Raw genomic sequence first — 17066 nt, 5'->3', positions numbered from 1 at the left:
TATTTCACAAAAAGGCATTTCCTGTCTTGTCGTCTGTACAGCTCCAAGAGGGTTCTGACTCTGGTATATTTGGAGACCCGGTGTTGCAGCTAACATTCTAGTTCAGATGTGCATGTAATCTGAGTTAGGACCAGGAACAAGAATATCTTTTCCATTTCTCAGGTCACTGAGACATCTGATCCCTCACAGGTCTTCTATGACTTTTTTAAAATTCTGGAACACCTTTTTTATTTTTCCCGTAATGGCTTGGGACCATGATTTATACATTTTTAATTGTTTTCTGTCGTGTAAACTTGTAAACCACTTTGATCATTTTTAAATGGAAAGGATGCATATAAATACAGATGTAATAAATAAGCAAGTACTGGAGTGTTTTAAATTACCAGTATTCTTAATCAACAATGGTAGGAGAATACAGCACTTCCTTCAGGAGAGTCCAAATAAGAGAATAATTTCCTGAGTTGCAGACACGAGAATGATTTCTCATTTCATCCTAAATTATTATTGGTCTTTTTTACCCACATCCTTTCTACCTTCACTTAATCTCCATTTGCTTTTGGATTCTACAGTTTAGTTTTCATGTAGCAGTGAAGTCCTGTGCCACTGCATGACTGAAACTGGTGGCACAGAATGTCCACTAGCCTATCAGATGGTCCAAGAACAAATCTGTCAGAACGTTTGCAACTGACGAGTGCTAGGTGAGTTCTAGTTAAAACCTGACATACGCCATAGAGACAGGTGCATTGGAAGCAACACAGTATTGATGCAGTATAATTTTACCTCCACATTTGTCCAAGGAACTCAGGGTAGTGTGCGTAATTCTCCTTTCCCCCTTTGATCCTCCCACCAACCCTGTGAAGTAGATTAGGCGAAGAGTAACTGGCCCAAACTCATCTAGCAAAAGTCATGAAAAAAGTAGAGATCCAAACCAGTGGCTCCCAGCTGCTGTCCTCTCTGCTTTAAGAGATAAAAGGACACTCAAGACTCCTTTACAGAATATACAATGGGGGGGCGCAAGCTCTCTCCTTCAGATACTGCTGATACTTGAGGCAGCCATTTCATTTGCATGCTTTTAAGATGTGTTATTAAAGATGCTGCCTGGCCTGGGGAGCCCAGCCTGGGCTGGAAATGTAAGCAGGGCCCACCTCCAGCTAGTATTTGGATGGAAGACCACCAAGGAATACCAGGGTTGTAACATGGAGACAGGCAATGGCAAACCACTTAACCACTTCTGTTCATCTCTTCCCTTGAGAACCCTACAGGGTCACCATGAATCGATTGCAACTTGACAGCCAAGAAAAAAAAAGTAAAGACAGATTCCATACATAATACCCATTGCTAATAGATTATGCTCTATACAATTCTTCTTTAATGGCTTATATTTCTGCTTGTAAGTCTTCAGGACCAAAGAACCGCTATTTTGCAATTCCAACTGTCCTGCTTTTGGTACATGGTTATGAAATCAAGTTGTGTGAGACAGACCAGCCTGCCACTTAACTGCTACCAGCTGAGAAGTACCTAGAATGTGCCATGGGATTTATGACGCCGCCAATAAAGGTTACAGATGCTGTGACTAGTACCTAATGGAGAACAGGTTGGTTGATCTGCAACAGACTGGATTTTTTCCCCTTGTGCCCCCAGCAGGTGTAGGGTGGGTCTTGGATACAGAATACCGGAATGAGCATAGAGAGCTAGAAATACTAGAATTCCACACCTCCACTGGCTTCTTGCTTGATGTGGACATTCATTGATCTCTGGCTGATCTGATGGGGGCCCTGATCCCAACAAAAAAGGGGGGGGCAATGCATACAGCCGTACCTCTTGTAAGTTTGGTAGCGCAAGGACAATACTATGAACCATGGATGATACATGTATGTGCAAATAAATGAATTCCACAGCAGACTTCAAGGGCCAGATTGTGCATGACAAGGGCATCTATGTGCATTTATTGATGTTCGTTCTACCTGTTCATGTGGCAGCCTACTGAGTGAAGGGAGTTAAAACCTCCCTTATCTCACAGCACTCCTTGAAGCATTTGCTTCTGCCTGGCTTTCTTCCAGTACTGGCATCAGACTGGGGCAATGTTTTAGATAATGATACCATGGTAAGGAAAGACGAGGAGGGAGGCAGGCTTTAGCTCATCTGACACACACATTCGCTTCCCCTGTTTAATAATAAATAGGCCTCCACCTCCACACTTCCCATTTGGCTGCCCATGTCACATTAACTAGGACCTGGACAAGCAAAAAGCCAAACAAATCTGAAAACCACTCAGGAAAGAAGCGAGGGAAGCTGGCTGTACCACGTCCTAAAAAAAATCTGCGAAAGGAGCCAACCCTCTACAATCATTCTGAGGTCCAGACTTCTTAAAAATTGATGGATGTTTGACAGAAAACCCCACTGAACTTTGGAAGACTTACATTCAGGTAAGTATATTCTAAATTAATTAATATGCAATGCATAGAATTACCACTTTGGTCAAACGTAGGTTGGGCTGCATTTCACCTGCACAGGTCATACTCCTCTGAGCTCAGAACATAACTGGGTTGCCAACTGTGAGTGACGCCTCCAAATGCTTCCGAAAAACACTGCTCTGTTCGAAAGCTCTAGGCAAACGTCAGTAGAGATGCTGAAAAATATATCCCCTAAGTGGTCAGACTTGTGGATTACTTTCATAGACTTCACACTCACAAGCTCTGCTGCAGCAGCACACATGAAAATGCCCAGCTGCAGTGACTGTTGGGAGTAAGGATCTCCTCGGTAAGCTACTGAATATACCGAATGGGCTGGCTACAGTTGGGGCTTGCTCTTGTCATCCTGCCCTGCTGCCTAGATGGGCAGGTAAGCATACACTCTTAGGAAAGTACCCTCCTGCCTAAGCAAGTAAATCAGCATTTCTGCTTTAAATGAGGTGACTGAAACAGCAATGGAGGGTTGGGAGTGGGAAGAGGAAAGAGATGGAGGTAGCACTGATCAAGGATTCAAACCTGCATAAACGGCTAGTTCTAGCTGTAATCTATTTTTCTCCACTGTCCCACGTCTGTGTCTCTTCTTCTGCAGTGACTGTCATATGAACCCAGTCAGCTGCCACTTCTAGCCAGCATCTACCTACATCCCATCCCACACAGATTCAAACCAGTTTTTGCTCTGCACAACGATGATGCAAGCCCAATTTAGACACACACGCAAGCAACTCAGGTAGCCCATATATTACAAAAAAACAAATGCCAAGTGAAAGGACAGTCCCAGAGCACTACACCGGTCCTTTCCTCCCTGAACGTCTCTGCTTCCCGAAGGCTCCTTTTCCCTTTGGTGCCTGCCTCCTCAGCAGTCCAGGCTTGCCCTGCCTCCAGGGCCCCTGAGGCTTTGAGCCACGCTGCTGCTTCGTGTGGTTTCGCCCTGGACCTTGGGCTGGCTTCCGCTTGGCATTCCGTGCTCTCCCCAGCTGTCTCGTGCCCTGCTGCTGCTCTCTAAGACCAGGTGAGTCCCTTGGCTGCCAGCCCTGCCCGGGCCGTCGAATCCTCTTGTGCTTCGCCTTTGGGCTTCTGCCTGCAGGGGCTGGGTTCTGATCACCTGCAGAGCGGGAGTATTTACACCTTTTTCGTGGCTTGATGGACTGGCCAAGGCCTCGTTTCCTCTTGGTGCTTTGTGGGAACAGATCTAGAGTGGGTTCAGCAAGGAGAGCATCAGCAAAGAGGTGGTGAGGACAGGCACAGCTGCATCGATAGCAAGTTGGGATCCACCCCAGCATCATCGCTAGTGTAATTTTTGGAAGAGCAAAAGGAAGAAAGAGGGCCTCAGATCCAAATGGAGCTGTTGTCCCTTTCATTATTGGGCAGAAGAAGGAATTTTAGCAGAGGCAGGCTTTCAAACCAGAATGTTGCAAAGACAGAAAACCGGCTCCTACTAACCTTCCCTCTTCTATACAACTCTGAAGCCCTCCTAGGTTTTCCTTTGCATCTCCGTACAAACCAAAAGAATACAGACATATATAACTACGAAATTAAAAGCCTGTCCATGGTTAGGAGTAAATGTGGGCACTAAGGCTGACAAGGTTGAAGGCTGCTGCCAAGCAGCTAACACAAATGAAGAACTATACAATGCAACTATGTTAAAACATTAAAGACAAAGGCTATCACAAGTGACCGCCATCTTGCTCCCTGCTTCATTTGGTTGTATGTGAAGACCAAGCCAGAACCAAAGGTTTTGGAATGCTATACTAAGCATTCACCCAAAACTGCAAGCAGAAAATCCCAGACAAATGACCGGGATAATGAATGCACATGGACTTCCCGCCCCTTCTCGACGGGATGCCCCAGAACATTTATTGGGGTGGGGTGGGGAGTCGTACCATGCTCAGTACTGTTTTAATAAGCTGAATGTTCCACCCCTCCCATCAAAAATAAGTATTTGACACCAACCTTCATCAGGCTCTTCTCCCACTTCCTGGCGGTAATATTCTGTATCATCATCTGATGGTTCATCCGCATTCTGGTCCTCCTGCATCCCAGGATCCTCTGCATCACTGTCACCTCCCTCTGCTTGCCGCTTCTTTTTCTTTATCCCCTCCAGGCTCTTCTTCCTGCAGCCCCCAAGCCAGTGACACTATCAAACACACAGGCCGACCCTTCCCAGACACCCAAAGCTTGGCTCTAGGCTTCAAGTGTGCCGGGACAAAAACTGTGCCTACATCCCAATTCTCCCCCCTCACCTGTGAGCTGTTTTCTGCTCCTGCTTACGTTCCACATCTACCTCCTGCTTGCGGCGGCGCTCAGCCTTCAGCTGTAACTTCTCTTCTTTCCTCACTAGGGCCTCCTGGATCTCTTGCTCAGTCTTGTGAACTGTGGACAGGAGACAGAATTGGGTGGGTGTGAAGTCACACAAGGCAAGAAGTACACACAGTTTGGCTGTCTGTCTGAACTGATGCACAATGGCAGGTGGGTATAATCCGTTTTGAAGATTAAGTCACCAGTTTGTGGGATTCCCAAAGGGTGGTTTTGAATCCAGTGGGAGCAGTGAAAGACTTCCACAGAACCATCTGTCCCGGGCAAGAAGTGGAAGCATTTCACATGAGCAGTTGCTTCCCTGAGGAACCCTGTAAGCAGTGGCTGGAAAGAAAACTCTGAAAGCAAAGACCTGGCAGGGATGAATGCTCCAACATTACAGGGTGCAATCGTTGGCTGACATACTTGTTTGGGGCAGTTGGATTTATGGTTTTATTGACCTTTGGTATGATATATTACCTTATATACAAGTACATTAAGGGATATACTACACAGCAACCCATGTCTCTGGTATGTACCCTTTCAACCATTATGGAAGAGGTTGTTGTTGTTGTTAAGGGTTTCATCTTTTAGGGTCTTTCCACACAGGTTATTTGCCCCGAGTTCAATGCTGTTAGGAAGTGGGAGGTTTTCCTGCTTCCTCCCAGTATCATGGTGTATTTGTGTAACTGCTGAGGTTTACCCAGCTTTTCTCTGATCTTTTGTGAACCTGCTACACTCCCAAGTTTTGGGGAACATTGCAGAAAAGCCCGGTTGACTGCCATGCGGCAGGGAAAATTTGGATTTTCCCAATCCTATCCACAGCAGCCGTTTTCCCAGCAGCAACGGCTATTTCCTCTTCCTGTCATGGTGGCTTTTTTTATCTTAAAAATTAGCAATTGGACAGCATTCTATCACTATACTTCTATACCAATATGCGTATCAGGCTCCCTGAATTCTCAACTTTCATTGCCTCTAGTCCATTTCATTGCAGAGGTATAAGGGAAAAGGCAAATCTCCACAAGGAAAGGGGGCAGAGACTTTTAAAAAAATGAACGCCAAGAATTCAGAGAACCTTATGCATATATTGGTATAATGTTTTTTCTTGAATGTTTCCCATGTTTTTTCAGACCACTTTTGTGGTAGTCTAAATAAACACAGGAAAAAACTCAGGGGGGGAAACATGAGAGTAACAAATGGGCACATGATACTGTTGTGTAAGTGAGGGGAAGGGAAACAATGCTAAGCCAAGCTGTGGCAAAGTGACTTTGCTTACCTTCCTGTCAGCTCTGTCTCGGTGTTACTTTTCTCTTTTTACTTTGGCACAGTCTGGGTTGATAATATGTCCTGCTGTGATGTTGTTGATGGATTGTTGGATGTCTTATTCTCTGTGTGTTCAACCACCCTTGAGAATGTATGGTCCTACCCAAATAAAATATTTTTTTTGCTTGTTTCAAGAGTTAAAGACCCTGTTGCCCAAAGAAGAGGGGTGTTCATTACTGACCAATAGATTTGTGGACTTGGGTTGCCGGCTGAACAGTGGCAACCAGCGGGTACCACTGGGGGGCAGGGAGCAACATCACATGATGATGCGTGATGTTATGATGCCATTGCTGGTTTGTACCCAGAAGTGATATATCACTCTAGGAATTCATTCATCTCTATGGGTTTCTAATTACAGAGATGTGTGAACTCCTTACAGCATCATGATATCATTTCCTGGTACAAACCAAAAGTGGCATCACAGCATTGCATGTCATCAAGTGATGCCACCTGCTGCCCCTGCCCCTTGCTGCAGCTGGAGTGAAGAGGCCCAGTGGTGCCTGGAATCCATGGGGTGAGAGCTTGCCTGCCATCCCCCAGGAGGAGGGAAACCTTTTGTAGACCCCGTCTACTAATATTGCCCAAGATGATGGTCAGCAAAACACGGTTTATTCTGTAATTTCACTCTAGTGTAAAACTTGGCAATGGGAATTCAGCTTCCTGGGAATCTTTATATCTTCACAATACACGATACCTTTGTAATTTCAATATGCTGGCAGCCTTCCTGCAGAATTCTCATCTTTTCTAGCTGTCTTACCTTTTTGATAAAGCTCCTTGCACTGTCACTCATTTTCATATCTCTTCCTTGGCAGGATTTCAAGGACGTGTCACACGCCCAGCCTCTCACGCTAACTGTGGAGCATATCTTGGTGGCCCATGATTTATCTAAGCCTTTCCAAATTGATCCATTGATGAAGCCGGAACAGATTAACCAGCATCTCCAAGAAGTACTAGAGCACCAAATGGTATTCGATTTGCCAAACAGGGTTTATCAGCAACAGGCCAAAGTGGCGTCAATCCAGTGTGTTGCTGCTCCCATAGGCCAAGCAGATGATGCAGGTACTGTCGGTTACGCTCCACAAGTGATCCAGAATAGCACACCTCACACACTTGACAACAAGCGCTCAAATTTAACATATGGTGTATGTGTCGAAGGCACCAGCCATGCCAACAAGGCAAACTCTTCACCAAATCAAATGACAAAATCTGATTCTGTCAGTGAAGACTTAATGGGCAGCGGGCGCACTAAAGTGAAGAAACAAAGACAAGACAAAAGAGGATTGTGTGGAAACCTGGTTCAAAAGGAGCCAGTGCTGGAGCTGGAAAAAGCTGATGAAACCCAACAGCTGCTGCTTCAGGAAGATGCCCAGGGCAGGCCACAGCGATTCCCTTCCCTTCTGCAAGAGAGAGTGGCTGCCATTTTAGGGGAAAGGACAGGAAGTTACAAGCAGCAACCTGTAGAATTGTTGCCATCTGCTCTGCCAGTCAGCCAAATGGCCACCTCAGAAGGCGAGTCTCCATTACCCATTCCTCATTCCTCATTTCCACTTTGTGCCAGCAACAACTTCTCACAAGATCCCAGCCTCTTGGGGCAATGGGCAGCCTGGGATTCATTAGTCTGGACTAATAGCGAGTGGACCCCTTCAAGATTACAACTGGCAGACTGCTTCAGTCGAGCCAATGAGGACTTGAAAAGTGAGCCCGAACCCCACAGCACTACCCCTGGATCTTCAGACTCGTCTCAAGATAACATGCTCCTCCCAGGCCTGTTCAGAGACTTGGAGCTGAAATTACAGTGGGACCATGGACTGGATGAAAATGCAGCCATATGTTAGCAATTCACCCAACAACTGTGGTGGGGCGGTAGCCCCACTGAGAATCAACCATCCTCATTCACGTACCCAGGAGGAACCCGGCCTTAACCCAAAGCAACTCCCTTACTTGACCAGCAGCTCACTGATGTCCTGAAGGCGGTTCATGTTGGGAAACTTCTCCTGCAGGAACTTCTTTAACCCTTTACTCATCCCTACAGGTACCACTTTCAAACTGCTGCAAAACACCAGAGGGGGGGGGAAGGGTGTCTGTGAGGATTCAGGCAGACAGGTATGTCAACGCTACTGGAAGAGGGAGGGAGCTCTGGACTAGAACAGATGCTTTCCATGCCTGGGGTCCCAAATACAACATCAGCCTCCAGGATTCTCAGGTAACAGAGCTAAAGACCGTCAACAGCTACGGTCTACGAGGAGGCAATTATTGTTATTCTATACTGGACTAGATGGACCAGTGGCCCAACTCAGTACACGGCAGGTTTATAGGAAAGCAGCCTTGAGAGCAAATTAAGATGACCATGAGGTAGAGGAGATGCTTTTAGCTCCTTGCCCCACTCTAGGTGACATCTCCTTGATCCTATGCAAGCAGAAATGACCTTCATATTATCTCTCCTTAAAATAAAGTTGGTCTCCAGCCTCCTGATGATAGTGGGGAACATTCTAGGAATTTATGTGGCCAAACGGGAATGGGGTGTAAGAGAAGAGCATCTTTGATATTGGTTGCAACTGAACACACCAAAGCCTGGCAATGTTATCACTGCCTGCAGACCTTGACAAGAAAGATGGTGTGATGTACTAGAAAGAGAAGTTGGATGGACCAACTTCTCAGATTTCTAGAGAAATGTGAAAGCAAAAACAGCAAACAAAAGTTTGGCGCCCTCCAGACAGTACTGCTTTCCATTTCCAATTGTTTGGGTGCATCAGAGCGTTTACTTCAAAATAAAATCAGAGACATCAGCAGACTATACTCTCATCATTTGCACCCAGCTCATCACTAGGATGGGAATTTTCCTGTTCCTGTGTACAGGTAGTCTTTTATATGCTGTAGTGCCAAGGCAGTGTAGTGGACAGTGTTTGGAACATGAACCTGGGTTCAAGTCACTACTCAATCCCTAGGGGGATAAGAGTTGAAACTACCTCACAGATCTGTTGTGAGAATAAATGGAATAATCTGCTCTAACCTGAAGATGGACAACTTTCCTTCCAACAAGGCAATATGGTGGGCATTTCTACAAGCATGGACATGAGTTTAAACCACACATAACACAGGTTAAATGACAGTCAAATGTACTGGTTAAATGTCAAGAATGGAATTTGGGAGACCTGTGTTCAAATCGTCACTCAATCTGGAAGCTCACTGAGTGAACCTAGACAAGTAGTGTGTGTGTCTTTCTCATCCAAGCCTACCTCACAGGGTTTTTGTGAGGATAAAATGGAGGAGGGAGCCAGCATATACAAAATCTGAGCTCCTTGGAGTAAGGGTGAGACCAAAATGTGACAGGCGGGTGGTATGTCAGCAATCCATTGCTGGCCCACAAGTCAGTTTAGGCTTCTCTTACAGCAGTGGCTTAACATGTTGTCTGACACTCCTTCCCAGACACACACCTAATTTTGACCCCTCAGCAGAACTTCACTAAAACTTACTAGTGCCGGAATTCAAGAGTCTGGCTGTCTGCATCATAGCTGATCAGGACACAGCGCTTGATGGCATTCAGGTTAATCTGGGGGACAAGCAACACATACCATGAGAACAAAGATACATAACAGGGAGAAGATCCTTCTCTTAACTAGCATTTTAGATAGTCTTTCTGAGGAGAGGTTTCCTCCCACCACTCCTGCTTCGAGCAACAAAGAGCACAGAGCATAGACAGCAGAACAGGGAACACTGTCACAGTAGGCTTGCTTCAAAATAAATGTGGTGCCAGCAGCCAGAAAGGGATCTAAAAATCTCCTTCACCCACACACGCTCCTCTGCCTATATTTTTATATACAATGGGGCAAAGCTGCTCAGCCAAGGAAGAAAAGGGCTGCACTCCTGATTGTCAGTGCGGTGAAGAGACCAGAGCTTAAATTCCCTGCTCGGACACACATGGGTCAATGATTTGTCTAGTTCTTACTGAATGGAGAATATGCATCTTGACCGTATCATTTCAGGCTGCATTCTCCTTCAGACAAAAAGGATGTCTTCCATATAGAAAGCTAGCATCTTCAAGCCTAGCCTCCTCACATCTTTTCTAGAAGTAGGGTTTGTTTGTTTTTAATGAAGAAGCATTTGGCTACCTGAGGCACAGCAGTCTGAACTTGTATGGCCCAGACCACGGGTTTACCATCTCAGTAAGAACCAAGCCACACCCTCTCAGCTTCATATACCTCAACAGGTCTGCTTCAAAAACAAAACGGGATAATCTTTGGCAGAATACACCTGTGGTGAATACACATTTTCTTGGCGTAACAGGGCACAGTCAGGGTGCATACAACACAGAACTCAAAAGCCCAGAGAAACACAGGCAGCAGAACACAGCCAACAGTTTGGCTCTGCACAATCTCCAGGCTAGGACACACTCACCTTGTGGACATTGATGGAAGGGAACATGTTCTGGAACATGCTGGCCATGACCTTGATGTGCATGCCTTGAAGGCCAAAGTTGTTGAGTATCAGGAGTGGGTGGTGGGTGAACTGCTGCTCATGCATCCGATGCCGCTTCAGGGATGACACAACATCCTTGATGAGCGAATACTGAAGAGAGGAGCAGAGCAGAAGGGTTACACAGCACAGGAAAGGAGCTCTGCTGAGGAGGAGACACCACAGGCCTGTGGACCCTGAAGCCCAGAAGTCGCTTTCCAGAAGGGACTCAGCCAGGGCTGTATAGAAGTCATGATTTTGAAGGAGCACAGGATGCCATACTGGGAAGGGGTCAGCTTCCTGAACAGCTCAGCTTCCGTAATTTTTAAAAGTACACGAGGGTGCTCCAACGCCCAGCCTGATACGGCCTCCAGCAGGGACGGCAGGCTACTGGCCGGTGCGCTAGGCGGTCGGTACACCACCCAAATTGCCAAACTCTCCTCAGCCTCCAGCATCGCTCCGACACACTCTATAATGTATGCTGCATAAGAGAAATCGCACAGGGCTGGTCAATTTGCACAGTTTTAATAGACTGAATAATTCTGTTTTTCAGTCTGTGTTAACAAAGATCTGCACTGTGATAAAACATACGAAGTCCTGGGCTTTTGCTGCCTGCATAACACACATCAGGGGGGAAAAAAACAAGCCACAAAAGCCCTAGATACAGTTTCTAACTAACAAGGTTTTCAGAGAGAGCTCCAGACCCTTTTACCCTTCTCTACCAAGGACATTACCACCCCATGCTGGTACCTGAGTAACTCTGAAGGTCAGGGATGGTCCACCAGGAAGACGGAAAAGTTTCTAAGAAAGAAAAAAATCCAGTCAGCAGTAGAAAAGACGAAGTCTAGGATACCCACTGCCATACAATTCAACAGTTTGCAGCAGCTGCTGTTACAAACAAAGTGTCATCACCAACACAACAAATACAGTCCCGTGCACAGTCTTGCTCCAGATGCATCAGTGCGTTTACTTTGAAGTGAGAATCACAGATTTTACTCAGCAAAATACATTGTCATCATTTGCATCTGGTCAGCAAGGAATTCAGCTGGGCATGCAAAAACAATGAACACCAGGTACATACACAGCAAGGAAGGGGGCTGTAGCATATGAAACAACCACTAATTTAAGGCAGCAGTTTTCAAACTGTGTACTCCAGAACACTGAGATCCCTTGGACATTTATTAGAGCTTTTTCAATTAGGCATTCAATGGCAGGCAAGCTTTCCTGAACATTAGCTTGCCCCTTAGCACTGATCATCCCCGGTGGGGTGGGGGGGTAGCGAAATAGAATCAACTCTTTATCTTCACATACAACCATTACATTGCATTCCTTTCAGAACCAGGATTCAAACTCAGGAGTCCCAATTTCCCTTCTTCCATTCTATTGCACAAGACGGCATTTCACTGTACAGCCATCGTGCAGTGTGGCAAAGCAAAGTACCAGGTATGTTCCAGGTGTAAAGATGAGGGCAACAAGGCTCAGTAGGCTTGGCCAGTGCCACATATGAAATAACTGCGCACCCTAGAACACGTATCAGAATCCTCTGCAACGCAGAGTAGTCTGGAAGTTTTATGCAGCAAAGCAAAAATATCCTCAGTAGGAAAACTGATAGGGAAAGGGTTTCTGAACACAGAATATTTGAAAATTACACAGATCTACAGAGAAAGGAATCAAGCTGCATTGTAATCCAGAGACAAACTGAGGAAGGAGGAAGCAGGACGAATTCAAAAGTGCCTAAATCCCAGATTTGCCAGAGACCCCAATCTTGAGGATGCTTCTTGTCTGCACTGAGCAACACCTCACTTGTCACTTACAAGGTTGACAGTGGTTGGGGTTTTGGTGAACACCAAGAAGTGAGTGACGCCCAAGGGTCCAGCCACGGCCACAAAATCTTTCAGAGTGTTCTTCTTTCGCACCTGAAAGAAACAGACCCATGCCATGAGACTCCATGAGAACAAAATCCAAGAGAGGGAATCCTCAACAGTCATGAAGCTGCACAGGTTATTTTCCTGAACCATGGAACGTTTCAGAGATAAATATCAGATGTAAAATATGAGTGCAGTATCTCTGAAATGTCGTAGGGTTCAGGAAAATACCCTGAGTGGTTTCATCACTCTGTTGATCACAGCCTCCATCTTGTTTCCTCTATCTGCCATTTCTGCAAAAACTGCCCACCTGCCAACACAGCTGTCTCACAAATAAAGTAAAAACATTGTCAGTGCTTATACACTGCATTTCCTTAAAGGCATACATACTGGTTTATAGATAACATGGTTCAAGTTGCATAAACACTGATTTGTAAAATTAATTCAGTGTTTGTTTTCAAAGATTTCTTGCCCAAAGGGTTTGGACATTGATGATGAAAAACTCTGATCACAGCTAAATTTTTTGCCCATGGATGGTGGGCAGAGAAGGTTCAGGAAACATTACTGACTGCAATTACTTGGCCATGGCCCTGAACAGAAATGACCCAAGTCCATTATCTTCTCCCTATAGTTTCCATTGGACCATTAAGATCCCATTTAGTGACCGGTGGGGTGGGGGGAGCGAAATAGAATCAACTCTTTATCTTCACATACAACCATTAGATTGCATTCCCTTCAGAACCAGGATTCAAACTCAGGAGTCCCAATTTCCCTTCTTCCACTCTATTGCACAAGACGGCATTTCACTGTAAGTAGGCCTGCTTTTCTTCCGTATCTCATTTTTGGTGCAGTGGTTTGGTGTAGTGGTTAGGGGCAGGGACTAGGGAGATTGCAGATTGTAACCAGTCCTCCCAGGGAAAGCTATAGGCAGCCAGTGCGTTACAAGTTCTCTCAGAGCTGTTCTCTCAGGAGCAGTTCTCTCAGGAGCAGTTCTCAAAAGAGCTCTCTCAGCCTTACCTACCTCACAGGTAGGTTTCATACTCCTCGAAAAGCAGATTACCACTATTATATCAATGAACCTTCTCCTTAACAATTTTTTTGTTATTTTGGCTATTGCAATAATCTACAACTGCCGCACCAGCCGTAGATGACAGAAGGCTGCTTTGGCAGTGGGATCTTGCATCCAAAGAGAAGCAATCAACTTTCCAGGTAAAGTCAACATCTTAAGCATTTATGCATTTCCCTCACAGATCCTATCAAATATCCCAACAGAAACAGTAATGATCAACATCTTGTTTTTGTACATTCTTTGAATAATTTTAAACCACTGTTCACTGACATCATACATGAAAGTACGATCCTCACCACAACACTAAGCACAGCCTTATTCTTAAACATTTTTCCAATTTTTTCAATGGTATACCAGTGATACCATCTATAAAACACTACCTTGAGATTAGTGGCTGTGTATGGCTCCATCACACGCCGGACATCCAGGATGAGCTGCTGCAAATTTTTGCCAACATGACCCCGGTGAAAAACAAAGGAGTGAGGTACACCGCTATACTCCTCCTGAGATCGATGCTGGGCTGCTGCACGCTCTTTCTTCTGGTTCTTAGTCTGCAGGGAAGCAGAGGGAAAATGACATTAAGAATGGCATAGAGTAGGGGGTACTCCTGAGAATCCATTGTCCCACTCCAAATTCTCTCTCCCCATCCCCCTCTACCTAATTACCCTTTTCAAAGAGTCCCACTAACCGATACCTCTAACTGATACTTGGATTAAAGATAACAAAGGTCAGTATTAGAAACATAATTCTGGAATATCATCCCTCAAGCAGTCATACCATCTGAGAATCTTGGAAATTTCAGAGCACAACGACACATTTGAAGCAGCATTGATATGATTGCCGGTCCCCAGGTGTGCACAAAAATCAGAAACCCTGTAAAAAATATCGGGGGGATGTTTAAATCCCCCCGAAACTGACAGAGCGTTCCCCTCGCCACTCGGCCCTCGCTTCGGAGCCGGGGGAAGGCCAGAGGGGGGAGATCGAGCGGGGTGTGTGTGGAGGATACGGGGGAGGAACCGGCAGGATGGGGGGGACTTACCTCCTCCTGCTGCTTCCTCCTCTGCCTCATGTGTGGAGGTCCCCCCCCCCCCCGAGTATCGCGGGGCCCGCCCCTTGTTAGAAACATAATTCTGGAATATCATCCCTCAAACAGTCATACCCTCTGAGAAACTTGGTAATTTCAGAGCACAACGACACATTTAAAGCAGCATTGATATGATTGTTTGGCATCCTTTTGAGAAGTAACTACTGAGATTGAAAAGATTTACGCCACTGTAAAATAGCAAAATGCATGAGGCAGATGTACCAGTGTGTTAAGATTCTCTTTTGGTATTTTTTTTTCAGAGGAGCAAGTCCTTCCATAACAGAACTGGTTAGTAATGTCGCATTTTTCTTCAAGTGGTGGAGTGGCAGTGCTTCACTTGCAACATCTAACTTGGCTTAGTTGCTTCAGCCATTTGAACTGTTTTACTAAACTACTATTTAAATGAGATGGGCACCAGTAGTATGGGTGCAATTGTGAATGATGTATATTAATTCATAAGGAAGATAAGACAGCTAGTGTTTTATAAAGGTTCATGTGTTAGACTAGGATGTCCCAGGCTAGCCCAGACTACACCAGTCTCATAGATCTTAGAAACCAAGTTCATACTTGGATGGGAAACCAGGGTCATCAACACGACGCCAGTCAATGGCAAACCACCTCTGAATGCCTCTTGCCTTGAAATGGGGTCACCATGAGTCACCCAAGATTTGACAGCACTTTCCTCCACTACCCATGACAAAACAAGCTGTACTCCATAACAGTTTGTGCTGGAACAAAACCTTAAATATTATATGAGGGTTTTTTGCTGCACAGCAGCTCCTTTGGCATCCATACAAGATGTATTTTTAAACTATTAAAAGAAAAACCTTTATCAAACCTACACTAAGGTCTCAAAATTGTCCTTTCCCCACAATCATGCCCTTATCCAGCCATAGCATTTTAAAAGCCCTTCTACTCAAAACCATTGAAATCCAGCCCTCGTACTCAATCCATTACCAGGAAAGGCAGTGTCGTACAGTGGTCCTAGTATGAGGCCAGTACCTAGGAAACTTGAGTTCTAATCCGCCCCCTCCAGCTCAGTAAATCACTTTAGTTCGACCAGCCCCCAATGATCTCTCTCGCAGCCATACCAGGAAAAGCAAATAGAGAAGGGAAGAATTATGTACATAATCCTGAGCTCCTTGGAAAAAGAACGAGATAAAAATGCAATAGTCTAGTCCCTTTTCCCGTCTCCTACAGTTCCCCCCCCCCGTTCTATTACCACTACTAGCCGCTCTTTTTTAAAATTTCAGTTTATTCTAGGGCCTCCATCCTAGGTTTCCACCCTCCCCTCACCAAAAAAAACAAACCCAACCCCAAGAAACTCTTACTTTGCTCAGCCGCCCCATGGTGGTCACGCGTCCCTTCTGTTGCTCTTGCTGCGACCATGCGGCTCCCAGTGATTTTCGTTCACGTGTACCTCCCTTTCAGTCTTCCGGTTTCCTCTCGCTCCCGACTCAAATAGTTCCGGCTCTGTGCTCATTAATCAGCCGTTCGGCTGGCTCTTTTGTGGGAAACGGAGCTTGCTTTAAAAAAAAAAAAAAAAAGTGACGTCCGGATTTCTCTACCCAGCCTCTACGCAACACATAGCCTGCGTTGGGAAATTCCTGGAGATTTAGGGCTTCGAGCCCTGAGAGGGTGGGGTTATGTGAGGGACCTCATTTATTTATTTATTATATTTATACACCGCCCTCCCAGCCATGGCTGGCTCAGGGCGGCTTAACAGCATCCCAGGGGAGAAGTCATTCGGCTCCCCCAGCTCTCCTTAAAGGTAAAGGTTCCCTTGCTCGAAAGCCAGTCGAATCCGACTCTAGGGTTGCGGTGCTCATCTCCGTTTCAAAGCCAAAGAGCCAGCACTGTCCGAAGATGTTTAGTCATGTGGCCGGCATGACTAAACACCAAGGTGCACGGAACGCTGTTACCTTCCCACCGAAGCGGTACCTATTTATCTACTTGCAGTTTCTTGCTTTCAAACTGCTAGGTTGGCAGGAGCTGGAACTAGAGATGGTAGCTCACTCCATCATGCGGCACCCGGGTCTTGAACTGCTGGACTACTGACCTTCCACAGCCTGCAGTTCAGCCTCTTAACCACTTGAGCCACCGCAGCTCCCAGCTCTCCTTAGGGGCTCTTTAAAAAGTTATGGCCTCCTTGGCTGTCTGCTGCCCCCCCCTCCGCACGTTCCCTCGCCTCCCTGATCCCCGGGGTGGTGGCCTTGGGCAGGTAGGGGCAAATTCCACCTCTCGTGTGTGATGAGAGATCATTCGGCTCCCCCAGCTTTCATTAGGGGCTCTTTAAAAAGTTATCGCCGCTGTCGGCAGTGGTGGCGGGGGCGGGCCGCAAAATGTTCCCTCACCTCCCTGAGCCCCGGGGTGGTGGCCTTGGACTCGTAGGGGCAAATTCCACCTCTCTCGTGTGATCACACGCGAGAGGTCATTCCGGTTCCCGTTGTTGTTCAGTCGCACAATCCGACTCTTCGCGACTCCATGGACCAGACCACGCCAGGCATTCC

At 46.1% G+C, this 17066-nt stretch overlaps 2 protein-coding genes across 2 annotated transcripts; one reads left to right on the top strand and one right to left on the bottom strand.

The window, feature by feature from the left end:
• Positions 1–1381: 1381 nt before the first annotated feature.
• LOC107118512 (suppressor of SWI4 1 homolog) lies at positions 1382–15964 on the bottom strand. Its single transcript, XM_015420865.1, has 11 exons — positions 15888–15964; positions 13853–14023; positions 12353–12454; positions 11289–11339; positions 10482–10652; positions 9560–9636; positions 8028–8135; positions 6494–6561; positions 4712–4841; positions 4422–4582; positions 1382–3660 (listed from the first exon to the last, which is right to left on the bottom strand). The coding sequence occupies exons 1-11, from the start codon at positions 15903–15905 to the stop codon at positions 3254–3256; spliced, it is 1464 nt and encodes a 487-aa protein (XP_015276351.1). The 5' UTR covers positions 15906–15964; the 3' UTR covers positions 1382–3253.
• On the top strand, positions 5200–7933 carry LOC107118516. Its single transcript, XM_015420872.1, has 2 exons — positions 5200–5294; positions 6899–7933. The coding sequence occupies exons 1-2, from the start codon at positions 5211–5213 to the stop codon at positions 7919–7921; spliced, it is 1107 nt and encodes a 368-aa protein (XP_015276358.1). The 5' UTR covers positions 5200–5210; the 3' UTR covers positions 7922–7933.
• Positions 15965–17066: the final 1102 nt, after the last annotated feature.

The sequence above is a fragment of the Gekko japonicus genome, unplaced genomic scaffold, assembly GCF_001447785.1.
Source record: "Gekko japonicus isolate JY-2015 unplaced genomic scaffold, Gekko_japonicus_V1.1 scaffold2264, whole genome shotgun sequence".
Taxonomy (NCBI): domain Eukaryota; kingdom Metazoa; phylum Chordata; class Lepidosauria; order Squamata; family Gekkonidae; genus Gekko; species Gekko japonicus.
This window is presented reverse-complemented; position numbering and strand designations above follow the sequence as displayed.